Source organism: Eucyclogobius newberryi, unplaced genomic scaffold, assembly GCF_026437365.1.
Source record: "Eucyclogobius newberryi isolate DKJ021-1_F unplaced genomic scaffold, fEucNew1.0.hap1 SCAF_22, whole genome shotgun sequence".
NCBI lineage: Eukaryota > Metazoa > Chordata > Actinopteri > Gobiiformes > Gobiidae > Eucyclogobius > Eucyclogobius newberryi.
The window spans coordinates 18,498,881-18,517,219 of NW_027315857.1; the positions used below are offsets into that span (position 1 = coordinate 18,498,881).

At 40.0% G+C, this 18,339-nt stretch overlaps 1 protein-coding gene across 8 annotated transcripts in view; it reads right to left on the reverse strand.

Moving 5' to 3' along the window:
* The window catches only part of clcn3 (chloride channel 3), a 47,021-nt gene that overhangs the window by 15,258 nt on the left and 13,424 nt on the right, over window positions 1-18,339 (reverse strand). For 6 of the 8 annotated variants that reach the window (XM_072459116.1, XM_072459115.1, XM_072459120.1 and 3 more), the window contains 7 exons: window positions 11,070-11,227; window positions 7,590-7,689; window positions 6,456-6,643; window positions 5,940-6,062; window positions 4,121-4,327; window positions 3,955-4,035; window positions 3,102-3,354 (listed from right to left, as the gene is read on the reverse strand). In XM_072459116.1, coding sequence (XP_072315217.1) covers window positions 3,102-3,354; window positions 3,955-4,035; window positions 4,121-4,327; window positions 5,940-6,062; window positions 6,456-6,643; window positions 7,590-7,689; window positions 11,070-11,227 — 1,110 coding nt within the window. Of the gene's footprint in view, window positions 1-3,101; window positions 3,355-3,954; window positions 4,036-4,120; window positions 4,328-5,939; window positions 6,063-6,455; window positions 6,644-7,589; window positions 7,690-11,069; window positions 11,228-17,882; window positions 18,145-18,339 lie in introns of those variants that run through there. The other 2 variants (XM_072459117.1, XM_072459122.1) reach the window with 2 other exon arrangements.

Genomic DNA, 18,339 nt, shown 5'->3' on the forward strand with positions numbered 1-18,339 from the left:
AAGAAAACACAAAGAGAGGTGTACTACAGACATCAGCCCGCATATTTGACCCTATTGGGTTTCTCACTCCGTTTACTGTGAGAGTCAAGTGCCTCTTTCAAGAGATGTGGGAGAGAGGGCTTGGTTGGGATGAGCCATTACCCACTGATTTGACTGAAAAATGGGAACAGTGGTGTGCAGAGTTACCACTGCTCCACCTGGTGGCCATTCCCAGGTGGTACTACATTGAGATCCAGCCAGACTCACACGCTGTAAAGTTGCATGTCTACTGTGATGCAAGTGAAAAGGCTTACAGTGCTGTGGCATATCTACAAGGACAAGACAAACTAGGAGAGACTGTTACTAGTTTTGTGGCCTCAAAGTCACGAGTTGCACCACTAAAGAAAATGACTTTGCCTCGTTTGGAGCTGATGGGAGCACTTGTTGGAGCGAGACTAGGACATAGTCTTCTCAAACCACTGAACTTGGAGAGGAACCAGCTAAACATGTGGACGGACTCAATGATCACTCTCCACTGGATCTGCAGCACAGCCCAGCGGTGGAAGCCCTTTGTGGCTAACAGAGTGACTGAAATACAAGGACTCACAAATCCGGAGTTGTGGTCCCACTGTGCTGGCAAAATGAACCCTGCTGACTTGCCCACACGAGGTCAGCATGCGCAGAACCTTATTGGTAATCAGTTGTGGTGGAGTGGACCCACTTCATTGTCTACAGCTGAAGGGAAAACAAATGTTGATGAAAACTATGTGTTAAAGGAGGTAAACACTGAACTGAAATCAAAGCATCAGACTGTTGTACAACTCACCAGCACTGAACAAACTGAACCTCTGTTGAATTTGGAAAGGTACAGTAGACTTAAGACTGTGTTAAGAATAACTGCATGGGTCAAACGGTTTGTAACTAATGCACGGTCCAATCAGAAGTGTCGGGGAGAGTTAACTGCAGAAGAGCTAACTGCAGCAGAAATTCACTGGGTAAAAGTTACACAAGAGAGTTGTTTTCATCCTGAAATATCCCAGCTAAAGTCAAAACAAAATGTGAAGAGAGACTCTAAAATCAAAGATTTAAAACCTTTCTTGGATGAAAACGGTCTATTGTGTGTTGGGGGAAGATTACAAAACTCTGATTTCAGTTTCAGAGAGCAACACCCCTGGGTATTACCTACAAATCACAAATATTCTGAGTTACTGGTTCAGTCATGTCATGAAAAGGTACTGCATTCTGGTGTAAGAGACACTTTGATTCAAATCAGAGAACATTATTGGGTTTTGAGAGGGAGACAGCTTGTAAAACGCAGTGTTGCAGGTTGTTACATTTGCAGAAAACTAAAGGTAAAGGCGACACAGCAGATTACTGCTCCTTTACCAAGAGACAGAGTGACTGAGTCCCCTCCATTTGAAGTTACAGGGGTAGATTTTGCAGGACCCTTGTATGTAAAAACTAAGGGACAGCCCACAAAGGCATACATCGCTCTGTTTACATGTGCAGTAACTAGAGCTGTGCATTTGGAGTTGGTATCAGATCAGACAACTGAAAATTTTCTCTTAGCATTAAAACGATTTATTGCAAGACGAGGACTATGTAAGACAATTTACTCTGATAATGCTAAGACATTCAAAAGAGCAGACAAGGACTTGAAAGAACTATGGCAAACCATTAAAGAGTCAGAGCTTACAGAGTTCTTTAGTGACAAAGGAATCACATGGAAATTCATTGCTGAGAGAGCAGCTTGGTGGGGGGGGTTTTGGGAGAGGCTTGTGAGATCTGTAAAAACGTGTTTGAAGAAGGTACTGGGGAAATCTTCATTAAACTTTGAAGAACTAACTACTATTCTCACTGAAGTTGAGGCAGTGTTGAATTCCAGACCTCTGTCGTATGTACACAGTGAGGCTTCAGAGCCACAGCCACTTACCCCATCTCACTTCCTGGTTGGTAAACGCTTAACATCACTACCACCAAAGACTGTGCCTTCACCTGTTCCGGTCACTGCAAACCGTGAGGAACTGGGTCGAAGGTGGAAATACCGGCAGAGACTTTTGACCAGCTTTTGGAACAGCTGGCGCAGAGACTATTTGATGGACTTGAAATCAGCTCACAAATGTCAGACTCCTACACCTACTGCGATCAAAGTAGATGATATTGTACTGATAGGGGAGGATAACATGCCAAGACAGACCTGGAAAATGGGTAGAATTACAGAGGTTTTTCCAGGCAGGGATGGTCTAATTCGTTCATGTATCATTCGCACTTCTACAGGTAGTTTGTTGAGAAGGCCTGTTCAGTTATTGTATAATCTTGAAATATGTTGATGTAATATGATCCAATGGTGATGAACAGTTGTTCATCGGGCGGGAGAATGTTGTAACTATTTATGTGTCTATGCATTAATTTGTGAGTTCCGAAAATGGCATAGTGCAATTTATTATTTATGTTACATTTATTTTGAAATACCGCTACATCTTATTTTGAAGAGTAAAAACCCGGATGTGAAATGTGTGTCGTCCGCCATCTTGACTAATAAAAAAAAAGGGTACGAAACTAAGTTCGGTGCTGCGTTGCAGCCGTTCAATAATAAACGGTAACCCGCAGGTTACAACAAAGACGATCGCCTCTGTCATCACTGGGAAGACGTTCACTCCACTACAAATGGAAATAGAATGTAAGAAAAATCAAATAAACGTTTTCCTATCCACACTTTCTGAAGTATTTAAATGTTCTACACTCTACATGCTAATTTTAAAGCTAATTAGACTCACTGTCAGTCTCTGTCAAGTAAACACATCAAGTAGTATCTTCTTGTCAGTCCTAAATAACGTTATGCATAAAAGTGTTTTCATATGACCTTTAACCTTGTGTTACAGCTGCTTTCAGAAAACATGGGCTCTATATAAACACCACACAAATGTTTTTCTATACTACAGTGTTCTCGCTGGGCTGAGGTTGAAGGATGGCGGTGGGACAAACCGACCCGCCATGCTCAAAACCCCTCAGCGAGAACGCTGTACTAAACTAAATGTGAACCGAAGTGTTTCATTATGGCTCTCTTCAGTGTGGAAACATGTAGAACAGGAAACAAACGTTTAAAGTCAAACGTGACGTACCAAATCTGGTGGACTTGCGGCGTCTGCACCAGGCGATGTTGGCTCGGATGAAGAAGGCACCCCAGAGCCCCCCGAAGACCCCGAGCAGGATGAAGGGCAGGAGCTCGAACAGGTACCAGGGCGTGTGGTACTCCACGTAGAACAGCACCAGGCGGCTGTTCCCAAACGGGTTTATGGAGCGCAGCACGAAGGCGGCGACCAGGGCCGCGAAGAAGGAGCGCCACAGCGTCTTCAGGGGGAAGTAGTAACTCACCTGAGGAAAGAGAACAAGTGAAAAGGTGCTGATGGAGTAGTTGTAAACAAGAAGTATATATCGCTATTTGGTAGAAAATAATCAAAAAGTATCGAAGCTGGTGTACCTGATATGTTTGTATTTACGTTAAAACTCATCCCGAGCATTCACAAACACTTTGATATTCACGTAGCTTCATTTTCAGGCGTGTGCACTGCTTTAGACACGTCTTTTAAACAGCAAACCACCAAAGCACAGTCAGAGCGCTTTTACTTCCGGGTTTACAAGAGATAAATACTTAGATACTTAGATGGATGCAAACGGCAATCTCATTTTTAGCAGAGTACTTTGTTTACAGTTTCCTCTCTGGGGGAAAAGTAGTTCAGTTTTGTCCATTTTCAAAAAGCTAAACATCACATTTTATGAAGGAAAGAATAGTAATAAAATGATGGGAAGAAGGAAAAATAAGACGGTGCGTACGATATGAAGACATGAATCAAAAGTACAGATTTTCCTGTGCGACAAGTTCAACAAAACCTCTTGTTTTTAAAATATTTTGTGCTGTTCTTAACCTCAACAAGCAAAAACAAAATCATGCATTCAGTTAGTGCTGGTTTGTACCTCCTCCAGACTGAAGAGGACTCCTCCGATGGGCGCTCCAAACGCCACCGACACGCCTGCAGCTGAGGCCGCCGAGAGAACCTGCAGAGCCAATCAAACGCACCTCAGAAAACCACATTCACATTCATATTACTCAACCATTTTTCCTTCACACTGCGGCCCTCACCTCTCGTTTCTTGGCCTCGTTCTTGCTGTATTTGGGGAAGAGATAGGAGAAGATGTTCCCGCAGCAGCAGGCCACGTGCACCAGGGGGCCCTCTTTCCCCAAACTGAGTCCCGACGCCACGGCCAGAACCAGAGTGACGGTTTTAATCATCAACGTCCACTTCCCCAGGTAACCTCGGATAATGAACCCGCTCAGGATGGTCTTAATCTGCAAAAAGGGAAATACACATCGTTTCCAACTCAGTTTTTGTGTGATTTTGCTGCGTTCATCAGACAGTGTGGTATTGATTGAGACAGACAAGATGCATTTTCTTTTTGTATTCTAGCTGTATAATTGTTTTGTGTAATGTGAATTGTAAGTTTGATAGCAAAACACTAAAATACAGTAGTGTATAAGGCTGCAATTAACAATTATTTGATGAGTCGACAAGCTTTTTTCATTCAATTCAACTAGTTTAACCTTCAAATATGTTAAAATGTTCAATATATTGTTCAATATATGTCATTCTTTATTAATAATGGTGCCGTCTTTGCAATAATTTTCCGAGCAAATGGTGTGAAGTTATAGTCTGTTTGTAGTTTGATATTATGAGAGACGATTTTTAAAATAGTAGACAAAGAATCACAGGGTCGCTCACAATACGATCATGTCACTATTTGGCAACAATCGTTAAATCGCATGTTATATTCTGTGATAAATCACTATTTTTAAGAACAACTTACATGTCCTCAACAGTATTTCTTTGTTAAAGCGTGACCTGCACCAACCCGATATGAATAACATACATTTTAATCGTGAAAAAAAATTGTGAATATGTTCTTTCTGTAAACAAGCAACACATTCAACGCATATTTTTGTTTTGCCAAGTAAAATATAGAAAAAATACTGACGCACTTTATCGATACAGCAGCTCACAACATCAATAAGTGCGCCACCAAATTCAGTATCGCAATATATCGATATTTTAGCACATCCCAACACAATTATTCCACTTAATTGTTGAAGTTTAATAGTGTACTTAATTTACATTCATGGTAAAACAATTCACCTTTGCCAATCGGCTCTTAATGACAGAAAATTTTAACTTAAAATCATAAACAATTCATATACCGTATTTTCAGGACTATAAGTCGCACCTTTTTTCATAGTTTTGCGACTTATACTTATATTTATACTTATATACTTATACTCCGGAGCGACTTATACGTGATATTATTTGATATTTTCACACAAAATACGGTAAATGTTGATCAACGGTCAATCCAGACACGCTGATTGCAACACTAGATTCACCTCAGCTTTTCATTCTTTTACGTAACCGAAAGACTTGTGTGGTCATGGCAACAAACGGAAATGGTTTTAAAGCTTAGGTCGGACACTTCGACATGTTTCCTTGGCAGCGCCGCGCCCACATCTCTGCGCCTCCTGCCGAGTTTAAACCCCGAGCCACTTCAAGCCTTTCAAGACAAACCACAGACTCACCGAGAAAGCGCTCAATGAAACCAATTTACAACTAATTCACGCACAGGTTTTCGAGTGTCTGCAGAAACGATGCAGAGCAGAGGCAAAACAAAGGCAGCGCAGTTCATTAATGTTTAAAACTGTTGCTTGACAAATGAATAGGAATAAAAAGCCACACAAGTCCCAAGAATATAATGATGTTACGATTGTCATGTCATCGTAAAAGGACAAGCTCGTCTAATCTGTGTTACAAGCGAGTATGGTATTAGTGTTTTGCCAGCAGACTTACTCACGGGTAAGGCAAGATCGTGGGTAATTGTGGGTAAGATGGAGATCTGAGGACAGTGGCAGTTCTCACCTCAGGGATCCCGGAGCCGCAGGCGTAAGGGGCAAACACTTTGACCAGGCAGACGGCCAGAAAGGCGAAGGACAGCGCCCAGTAGATGTACATGAAGTAGTTCATGATGTAGGAGCCCGGGCCCTGCAGGAAGAGACGTGAAACAGCTGTCAAGCGTTACATCAAGACAGTCACATTGACAAGAAAAAACTGGGAAAATTATTCTACTGTAAAAAACACATGTGTAAATAAGGATTGTCCGTAAAAGAAAAGCGTACTTGTTTTTTTTAAATTGAAGGCCCTTTTTCTTTAGCAATAACGAATGATATACAGTGGAACGTTCGAGTCAAAGCTTTGTGCGCCTTATAGTCCGGTGCCTTATATATGACAGTGCGCCTTATAGTACGGAAAATACGGTAATTGCAAGCAGAGGTTGTTTACACTGTCCACTCCTTAAACCACCTTCTCTAAATCCAAACTGCTGTTGCTCATTTTCCCTGCAGAACAGTGCAAAAAGGCCTTAAAGTGTCACCGCACCTCGGCCTGTCCCAGGATGAGCTCGGCCCAGCTCTTCCACTGTGGACACTTGTCCCGCTCGGCGAAGGTCGTCTCGTTGGACGTCCAGCAGCACTGCTCATGGTTAAACCACATGGCACTGAGGCACACGCCCTCCTTTATGTCGTTCAACCAGTCTGCGGCGATGTCGATCAGGCCGGCCAGAGCGCCTGAGGAGGAGAGAGAGAAGAGAGGGAACAGAGGAGATGAGAACAGACATCAGAGAAATACCTGTGTCTGGGATACGGTCGTCAAAGTATCGGATACTAAATTATTATCAAAACTACACATTCACTTGAGCAAATAACGATTGCATGAATAATAAATAAATACAAGTTGTTTTTTTTTTTCTTTTTCCAATCACATAAACAGGATAAATTGGATTTTTCCTGAACAGTTTTTGACTAATCGAGTTTTATCAGAACTAGTTTAAGACCACATAACATAAAGAAAATACTATTATTTACTGTTGAAAATCTCAATTATTTACAACATCCCATTTGAGTTTAAAAAAATAATTATGTATCTAGGACATAAGCCTCTGCAATGTAAACAAAAGATGGATACAAGTTAAAATCCCAAAGAAATGGCTGACGCACTGAACAGACACTGTATCACTGTCACTGTATATAACTCACTGTCACTCTGGTTCAGGTCAAGAGACATTTTCTAGATGATTCATTTCCAACACTTTTTTTGCTTTGTGTTATCTCTCTTGTTTTGTGTTTGTATTTGTTCTTGTTCAAAAATGGAAAAAAAGAGAAAAGTCAGATATAAAAGGTAAAAAGACAATTACGGTACATTCTTTCAAGCGCTTTAGAACAAGAACTTCAACTTATTTTTGCTTTACGAAGTGATTCTATTGCTAATTATTATCAAAATGTTGAGAAAACAAAACAAAAGAACGAATGTAGAAAACTGTTTTTGACCGACTGTGAAATGTGTGTCTTTAGCTGCACAATGATCATTCACAAGCGTTTAAATGGAGAAATTGAGAGACAAACTGGAGCTAAACCAGATTAAAATCCCCCCGGTGACTCATGTGAGGCTCTGCGGCAGGAAGACTTTATCTAAGACTTTATTGTTATCACTTAATGAGTATTTTCATTCATTTACCCGAGGCCAGACCGGTGAGCGTCACCACGAGCCATCCGGACCACGCGTCGTACAGACTCTTGGTGAACTCCCACGCCGACTCCTTCTTCTTACTGTTGATCTGAGAACGAAACAACAACATTCACACATTCACTAATTGTGTTGTAATTACATCTGACTTTATGATAACGTCACCTTAAACAGCCTTCAGTGTGAATAATAAAGAGAAGTCCTTTGCTCAGAATGATTTGAGCATAATACCGTATTTTCTGGACAATAAGTCGCACCAGCCCAAAAATGCATAATAGAGAAGAAAAAAAAAACATGTAGAGGTTGCACTGGAGTATAAAACCCGGCCAAAACTATGAAACCGAGAAACTATGAACTTCTCCAACTCTTTGATCAAGTAATTACAGTATTTTCCGGACTATATAGTTTTGTCCGGGGTGCGACTTATACTTATATCTATACTTATATACTTATACTCCGGAGCGACTTATATGTGATATTATTTGTTATTTTCACACTTGCAATCTCATTTCATACTCCAGTGCGACTTCTTCTCTATTATGCATTTTTTGGCTGGTGCGACTTATACTCCAGTGCGACTTATTGTCCAGAAAATACGGTATTATGCTCAAATCATTCTGAGCAAAGGACTTCTCTTTATTATTCACACTGAAGGCTGTTTAAGGTTCTGTTTAAGGTCATTCTTAATAAATGACGTGTGCTCGATTCACGTGTGGTTTTATTGCATATGTTTTTATGTTCTAGCACTTTGACATAGCTTTTTGCGTGTTCCCTGAATTTAATATTTATCCATCCACAATCGATCTAAAGACAGATTTATATTGTCCTGTAGCTTCTGTGCATGTTCCTTTACTTATGTCGACAAAGACACTTACAGTTTGTCAGTGGGACCAGGTCGTTGACACGTTTTGAATCAACCAACATTAAAATTCTCAGAGATAACGTTCCTTTGAAGCAGCACTAAAGACTAAAGTCAATATTTGGACAGGGGAGTAATATCTGCTCCTGGAAAAGTGTTCACAACAAAACCTGTGCAGCAAGAAGAGTTTTAAATGATTAACTAGAGCTGGGAAATCGTGACAAAAAATGGATGTCCCAATATTTCATAACAACGATCAGATTATTCTTAACAATATATCAAAAGGCGTGCTAAAACGTGCCTGAATGGACAGTCAAATTGAAAACAAACGTGCTTAAGTGTCACTTTAATAAGTTGTTTGAAAGAAATATGGAACAGTCTTTCCTTCATTTCACAATAAACTTTGCACAGCTTTTCACATTTCTTCTTAATTTATTCATTATAGGGACCACATTTCATATTTTAATTCTGTATACCTGGATTGAAACTCTTTTCCATCTCAATTACTAACACATTCCTTCACAGTTGCTTTATCTATGGTTCTACGTAAACATTTTGCCGGAGTTAAAATTGTGTAAATATTGGGTCTGTTGTCGACAAAAGAAATTCCCGGACTTAAACTCTCAAAACATTTCTGTATCTCTGTGATCTGACCCGCTCTGCTCTCCTGCTCTCACAAGACCACAACCGCACAGGAGATTATGTAAAAACAACAACAGAAAAGTACTAGGAAACTCTATTTACATGGAAACAGGCAGATAAACACATGATTCACTCCCAAATCTTCAGTTAGCTCAATCCACATCTCCTTTTTTCTGTTTTTCCATATACCGTATTTTCCGGACTATAAGTCGCACCTTTTTTCATAGTTTTGGCCGGGGTGCGACTTATATTTATATTTATACTTATATACTTATACTCCGGAGCGACTTATGAGATATTATGTTATTTTCACACTTGCAACCGCATTTCATACTCCAGTGCGAGATGTTTTTTTTCCTTCTCTTTTATGCATTTTTTGGCTGCTACTTATACTCCGGTGCGACTTATAGTCCGGAAAATACGGTAAACCCTTAACCTGTTCACATCCACCTATTTGGCCCTGTGCACAATGGTTGGACCCAAATGCCATTGCTTATTAAAAGAGGATCTTACGTTCCACATGTGAGTGTGATGCATCGTTAGAAAGCTTAGGTCTTCTAGTTTCTGCAGATGTGCACATGAACACTGTCAACTCACACTACAGAAGCCCAAACATACAAAATACATCATTTTTTTAGTCTCGCCTGAATATTGTAAAAGTCCTGAGCATGACATACTTCATTGTGTGCATATGCTGTTCACTGTACATGATGTTTATCTTGTTGACAACAACTGTGTAAAGTTTCAGATCTCTAGGAACAGGCATTTTGGTGCTGTTGACCTTTTTGTGTCAAAAAGTATATTCGGAACTAGTAATCCAAATATGTGCCAACTGTGCCAAACTGTTATTAAAATTTTAGCTCCTCTATGATCATAAAACATACATTTTGATGTTTTGTAGACAACTAATACCTATTATAACTGCTAAAAACAATGTATTCGAAAATATGATTTTACCCATGAATTTCCCATATAGAGGTAAAAAATATATCTATTTTTATTTTTGTATTGATATAATAATTCATATGTCTAACAAAATGCGCGTCCAAAAGGCTAATAAAATGAGAAAACGTGATGCGTAAAATCTAGTCGCCTCCTGCCGAAAAGTCTGGCTCTTGACCGTCTTTACGCATGTGAATACAGACGATTCTGTGTGAAGAAGAAAGCTATTTTTATTGGCTAGAATAATATGTCAAGTGTTCTACGTCATCTTAAGCACGCGCTATCTGGGTGTAAACAAAGAAGACCGCGTGCGTCAGAAGCGCCGCATTTTTTTTTGCGGAGGCTGTAAAAAACAAACCCGTCGACAGAAAAAATTGTGGGTGGTCTCATTCTGTAGCTAACAGTCTGAAGAAAAGATCGATGCCAAACACCATCTTATAAGTCAAAAAGGTAATTTGTTATGGACGGAGAAATGCGCCGGACGAGCGTTCATCGTGAATATTTTCACAGAAGAAAACTTTGTTTACTTGACAATATCTCGAAATCGGATAACTTCAGGAAAAATACAAGTGGATATTGTTTTTCTGTGGATTATTGCGGACAGAACAAGTCCACTTACTGAAGGATTGAACGTTGATGAGGCCGTCATAATTCGCAAAACAGGTAAAACATTTTGATGAAAAGTTGAGACTTTATGACAAACTATTGGTAATTGCTTCTTGGGGCGTATTATTCAATGTAAATCAATGACATATTTGTTTTGTTGAGAAAATAATCTTTAAAATGATGTATAACTTGCTGGTATTGACCACGAAAATAAAAGTTATGACGTACTAGAACTTTTGAAGTATGGTAATCGGGCGGGTGGATGTGAACAGGTTAAAGTCCAAATAAAACAATTCAGTCTACAGATATAAATATTGAGTAAAGGCAAAAAAAAATACTGTTCAAAATGACATGAGAGCATTTGTTGTGCTATTTTCGAAGTTCAAAAGCAGGTTACATGTCACGTAACCACGGCGACTGACCTTGCGGTGGCGCTCTCGGTCCTTGCATTTCTCGCGGACCCAGTCGATGGTGTGGAAGTCGTCGTACGTTCCCACTCCGGGGATCGGCTCCTCCAGGAAGTCCAGCAGGTGGGTGGTGGTGCTGGCCCCGCCCCCGTTCGACATGACGTAGTTAGACCCTGGACACGACACACGCAAAAGGATCTCATTAATACGTCCTGGTTTAGTTTTTGTTCTGTGTTGAGTCCCTACAACAGTTTAACATCAACTACGTCTCAGATCAGGCGGCGAAAACAGAAACTGAATCATGCACAAAAGGCTGCAATTGATTTTATGTCGTTTGCGAACAAATATCTTCTTATTCTGTATAAATATAGATAAAACCTGCTGCTGACACTGTGAATCTTGTATTAGTTTTAACAGTTTATTGTCTGTCAATTTTCATGCTTCTGTGGTCAAATTTGTGCTCCAATTTATTATATATCTAACAATAATACTTAAAAAGAAAAATATTTGTAAAGATTTGGGGTTGTTAAGCAATTATGTCATCTTTCTTATTTCTTACTATGGCAGTTTGGTGATTTTTGCCCGCTCCAGGGTTTTAAATCTGCATTTTTAGACATAAATTATCAAATCATTTTCCCTTTAAAATCTGAGCCTGATTTTTTTTTTTTTTTTTTAACAAATCTAAAATACACAAGTTAAATCCACTGATATTATTTATAGTGATTTACCGTTTCTGTTCCCTAAGTCTTTAAATAATCAGGAGACTCAGACAAACTGGAACTCTGAACATTTGGACCCGTGACGTCACACTTAACACTCCCATAGAAATAAACATTTACATAAATTATTTTGTCAGCAGGAAAAAGAACATATATTAAACACAAATTACAGGAACAGATGGGACAAGATTATTTGACACTTTCTGTTGTTCTGTTTTTACATCATTTGTTTTATAAAGTAGGGAAAGGTAAAGTTTTTTCCCCCCACAAATCCAGATCATAGACACAAAACACAAGCAGCTCATGAGCTCGAATCTCCCTTTAACAAACACAGATGCAAAGAAACTGCAATGATTTCACAAGACGGGACGTTTGGTAAAGGAGGAAGAGAAGGTGTCTTACAGTGTCAGCAGAGAGAGGGAGAGAGAGTGAGAGAGACAAACTGATACGAGCAAAACAACAGCTGAGGTTTGAGAGTGACACTAGGGAAAGAAAGGAGAAGGGTCTAGTTTGTGTCGTTTCCTTGGCTGTAGTTGACTAAAGCAATACTTGTTGATCGATTACTTGACTAAAAAAGGCAGCGCATGAAACCCGCAACAGCTTTCAAAACCTGTCAGTTTCTCTGCGACCATAACGCACAGACGTTCACGCAAAAACAACTATTTGTACAGAGAAGTGCTGGAAAACAGTGGGTAAAAAGAAAGATTAAAACTCACTCCAAAATCTAAAAAATAAGGTCAATCAAAATCCTTGTAATCTAAATTAACTAATACAAATTTCGGTGGACTAAAGCAGGGGCTAGACTGTAGTGAGGACTGTAATAACGTGATGTTTAAGATGTTTGGATAATGGGTCAGGACACAATCCGCGACCTCCATTTCTTTACTTTGATTACTCTGATTCTCCAAAAGTAGACTTCCTTTGGGCTCGTACCGCTGCCCGTTTTCCCCATCTTCAAAGCACGAGTTAAAAGCACATGAAGACATCAGAAAAGGAATAGAACGCATGTGAATTCATTTCATGTGAAAGTCCCTATCCTGCAATGGCTGGAGCGCCCTCCACTGGACACTCCACAAGTTTTAATGGCTGTAACACAGCAGATACAAACTGCCATAACACACCACAGAACGACACTCCACGAGCTACAAATGCATGTAAATGTCAACTGAACTGAAGTCACAGCAACAAACAAGACCAAACAGGTTCTACAGAGTCTTTTGTACATAAACTTTGGGCTGGGACCCCAAAAAATAACCATGAAACCGACAGCAAAATTCATGAGATGTCTGTAATGAATTGAACTAGATTTATTATAGATGTTTATGGAGTTATCTGACAAAGTTTCACTAAAACTGACTTTCAAATAAAAAAAAAAGGATTAAACATTACATTACATCATCTCGCGACCCCCAGCTCCTGCTCCTTGACCTCCTGCTCATGCCCCGCGACCCCCCCTTTGAGAACCACAACGACTAAGGTCGACAGCTCTCTAGCTTTAATTATGCATTCAAATTAAATGATTTCAAAGTGTTAACTTTGGCAACAAATGAAGCAAACTTTTAAACAAACTAGGCCTAAACAATTATATGTATAAACTAAGACGACTAAACCAGGATGAACTAAGATACAATTAAGATTTAAACTAAGATACAACTTGGCTAGACGACCAATTTAGAATGATGATACATTTAAACATTAGATTAGATTCAAATTAAGTAACATTCTTGCTTCTTCAGTCAGTGTGGAGCTTAGATTTTCTTGCTGTATTTTCTTGTCCACTTGTCAAACACAAGCGTCTGTCTCGCTGACTCTGTCCCTTTTGGATGACTCATGTAAAAAGCGAAGGACATTTTCCTAGGTCTTATCAAATGTTCTCTTCTTTTATCGACTGAGATGTGCTGCTGCCCGAAGGAGCACAGAGCGATCCGAGTGACCACGTAAATCAGATCGACAGGTTTGATGACGCAAGGGATCATGTCCTTGCATTTCTCTACCTAGTGCAACCCAAACTACATATTTATTTTCATTTTATTTTCAATCGAGAGCTTTATTTGACCCACTGGAGTCGGCACAGAGCCTGGGAGGTTGAGCCGAGACCACCTTGGCCACGGCACAAGACAAATGGACGTATTTTACCATGTGACATTATGAAAAAGACAGTGGTGTGAGATTGATGTGCTGATATTTTCAACATTCATACATTTCTCTGCAGCGGCTCCTTTTTTTAAACTTAAAAAACTATTTTCCTTATGTTGATCAAAGTTGAAGCTTATTTTTTATTTGCACGGAGATAACATGCAACAGAAGTATGTGCAAGGACAGGCTAAACAAACAGAAGAGCTTATATTAAATCCTTATAGATAAACAAAATATATAATATGCACGTGGTTGAATCAAATTAAAACGAAACAAAATCCAATGCAACACAAAATATTTCCTGAAATTATGATTCATTGTTTTCTAAAGAATCAAATAAATATGACTTTTAAGATTCATGAACAAAGACGAAGCAGATTTTTTTCAATAAACTTTAGCCAAAGAATGTTTCCCACTCTAGTGCCATTTAATTAACTAAAATGTACACACGTAAGTAAAGTCTGACATCCTCTCGCCAAACCAGCTGCTTTCAATGCCACAGTGTTGATGTTGTCGATTTAAGAACACAGAGCAAATACTGCAAATGATTTGAGCTGGATTGGATTTCCCAGCCGCATAAGTGAAGAATAAGAAACAGAAAGTGTACACGACCACAGCATCGTCATGATCGGTCGAATGGTTCAAACACAAAAGACCAACACAGCTGAGCAGGGCTTTGGTTTCTCTGAGTCGAGCCGGACGCACTCCAGGCCCACAGACACTGTCACTACGACGACGAGACGAGACACTGATGCTAACGGACTTTCAAGTGGCAATATTCACTGTATTTAAAAGGCATGTTTATTTGTAGAGCACAATTCATAAAACTGAAATGCAGATTCCCCATGTTTAGTCCTGACTCTGGCACCAGCAGGAGGCCGGTCCATGTTTAGTCCTGACTCTGGCACCAGCAGGAGGCCGGTCCCTGAGGTCCTCAGAGTGCGAGATGGTTCATATGGCACTAACATGTCCGAGATGTACTTTGGTGCTAGGCCATGGAGAGACTTGTTCACAAGCAGAGCTGCTTTAAAGTCTATTCTCTGAGCCACAGGGGCCAGTGCAGAGACCTGAGAACAGGACTAATGTGATCATACTTCCTGGTTCTAGTCAGGACCCGAGCAGCAGCGTTCTGGATGTACTGCAGCTGTTTTACAGCTCGTTTGGAGAGGCCAGTGAGCAGGCCGTTACAGTCTAATCTACTGAAGACAAACGCATGGATAAGTCTCTCCAAATCTGGTTTAGACACTATACTTTTGATTTTGGTAATGTTTTTGGCCTTGTTAAACTACACATGTATTTCTCAACTTAATGAGATAAAATGAGGTTTTATGATGACAGCAAATCTTATCATTTAAAGCAATAATAGCAGGACTTGGCCTGGTAAACTAGCTTTCAATTAAACTTGTTTTGTACCTGCAGTTAGTCGAAGCCTCTCAAAGTGCTAAAACATTTTTCATCAGGGCAACATGTGATTTGTAGCGCTGTAATCGACTCAAGGCCTTTTTGGTCAACTTAAATCAGTCGAACGAAAGCTCTGAAAACTCTTTATAATCCGACCAAATATTTGACCTAAAGTGCACTATATAAAATAATTAATCAACCATGTTGGTATGTAAAAAGACATAATAGATCCTCAGATCATTCCCAAATCCCCATCTAATGTTATAAAACCAATACAAATATTTAGTCCACTAATGAAATGAAATGATGGTCGACTTAAACACCATTGAGCGTTTAATTGACTAAACGACTAAAATCCTGCAGTCCAAGTCATGTGAAGCTTCATCGTTAGAAATGGGTCGGCAGAGTGTACTTTTAAATAATACAATTAAAATAAGCAGATTTCCTGGGTGATGTCTCGCACAGATTACATGTGTCTGTAGCTCATGTGGGGCCTAGACTCTTCTACAGGAAGTAAATCAGATCAGAGGTTTACCACCGATTACTGTGGGTCAGCAGGACGGCTCTGTGTCAGGTGACCAGTCATGTGATCCAAACCCTGACGACCCCGTGTGTGGCCTGATGGGACAGGAGCTTTAGCCATGTACTGAAGTCTTATCATCAGAGCTTTATGTATTTACAAGTAATCAGATGTCGCCATCAATTAAAAAGGCAGAAGGTGAGACAACAGACAAATATAAATAAATGAAATTATTACGGAATCAAATGTACGACTGATAGTAGATTGTTACTTAACTCTCTGCTTTTTCCCGTGATAAATATACAAATTCCAATTACTTAAAGTAGACTGACTGCGGCCAGGTCCAACAATGAAAGGCAAATGAGCAGCACGGCACATTATATCCCCGAAAATACCGTCACTTTCATTAATGAAGCTGGAACAATATTTTTCGTAGATTGCAATGTATTGTACGTATGTTTTCTTTGCAACATTTGAGCTGCAAAGGGTCAAATAAGTCACAGCTATAACACATAATGAAACTAATTCTACAAATTCTACTACTACTGCAGCTCGTATAAAGGTCGGCTGGAATTATCCTGCTTTTGGGTTAAGTCAATATTATTGTGGTATTTTCTGTCCCGCATTGCACTTTGCAATGTGGGTGAGTGTGACAGGCCTAGGGTGTGTCACGATTTCAAATGTCAGTTTAAGGATTATTGTGAGAATGAACATTTAACGATTTAACGATTTTAACATCACGACCAATTTAACGATTTTAACATCACGACCAAAACAACAATATTCTAAATGTCCTTGTTCCTTTGTTTTCGTAACACATTACCCGTCGCTCCTCAATATGTGACCCGCTTTATAAAACTTTCTGAAAGAACAATTTTACTTGAAACAGCGTGATAAAAGCACTTTACATTCAGTATACATTGTGATAATCATAATTATCGATCAAACTAACAATCTCGACGTCCCTGGACAGTCCTATATCACAAATCTAACAACACAGTGACAAATCAAAATAGCCAATTCAACCAAATCTGTATTATAGGCTTTGCAGTCAAACAGCTCGGTGCAAATTCCATGCACATTGTAAATATTGCCTCAATAAAATGTCCCTACTTTTCCCAACAAACATCTTAAGACACAACTAACAAAAATACCTAGAAAATCAGGTAAAACAAATCAAGACTTTTCTCTCAACATTTAACAAACCAAAACATAACATCACATCATGTTTTGTACGGTTCAAAAGTCCTCAAAATGTTGCCTACAAACAGGACATCAAAACCCATGAACAGTAAAGACACTTAACCACTTGAGGTGATTCCTTTCGACCATAATGTGCTTCAAACTCACCAGGGGCTTTTTGTCTCGGCTGGTTCACCCTAATGAAGTAACAAGCCCTGAAGGAGCAGCAGCAGAGAACATAACAGCAGTGACAAACACTGGATAAACGGGTTAAATGTGAAATACAATCAAGACAACTGGAAAAAGGTGACATTTTAAGACATGTGCTCAGGGGCTGCCAGTGACAAGCATTTTACAAATCATTAATCCACCAACTATTCCTTTTGTCAACTCAAGGATTGATTTGAAGTCTGACCTTTATAGTCCAAATGGCGATTATTCGATTGCAAAATTAGTTGACAACAAACAATAACTTACACGATGCACCCAAACACCGCAAAAACACCACAACAAGACGTGTGTTGCGCCTGTATGGAAATGGAAAGATTGGTGAAGGATATTGTAATGTCATAAGGCCACACTGTAGGCTTCCCTTAGGTCAGTGTTTTAGCATTTTATTAAAAAAGGGACAAATGCTGCGTGTTAACAGAAAACACATAAGAGATTGGCAAAGATGTTTTAATCCGCATGTTTCAATGAAAAAGGCTGTTCTGACAGGGGGTTAGTCATGACATGAGCAGCCTTGACCAATTCATTATTACGCACGTCAGTCCTTTAAGCTCGCGTGGCCTTTCGTTCAAATGCGTTGATTATTATTATTATTATTATTATTATTATTATTATTATTTTGTAAAGGTTATTCGCTCGTACCTCTGTTATTGACTGATATTTCATGCAGCGGGATGGTGTCGCCTCCCCCGTCGTACGGCAGGTAAGGATCGGCCGCTGGGTCCTCCTCCTCCATGTTGTTGACAGTCGGGATGCTAATGCTAACGCTAGGCTAACGCTTGCTGCTAGCGCGCACCGCGGCGGCTTCTGCGCGTCTCTCCGCCCGTGTCTGCCATGTTTGACGCGGGACGACAACGACGAACGGCTCCGCGAGGGTATCCGAGTCGACAGCGACAGCCCCCGCCCCTACCCGGGTGGTTTTAGCCCCGGGTCTTTGGGTATTTGGACGTGACTGGCTGCGGTGCGGTGACGGCGCTGCGCTGCGTCGGGAGCTGACGGAGGGGGAAAGGAGGTGTAGTGGAGAGAAATGCACCCCCAGCAATGTGACGGGAACACGGAGATCTCCTAGTAATTACATGACCTGTTACTTAATTGTACT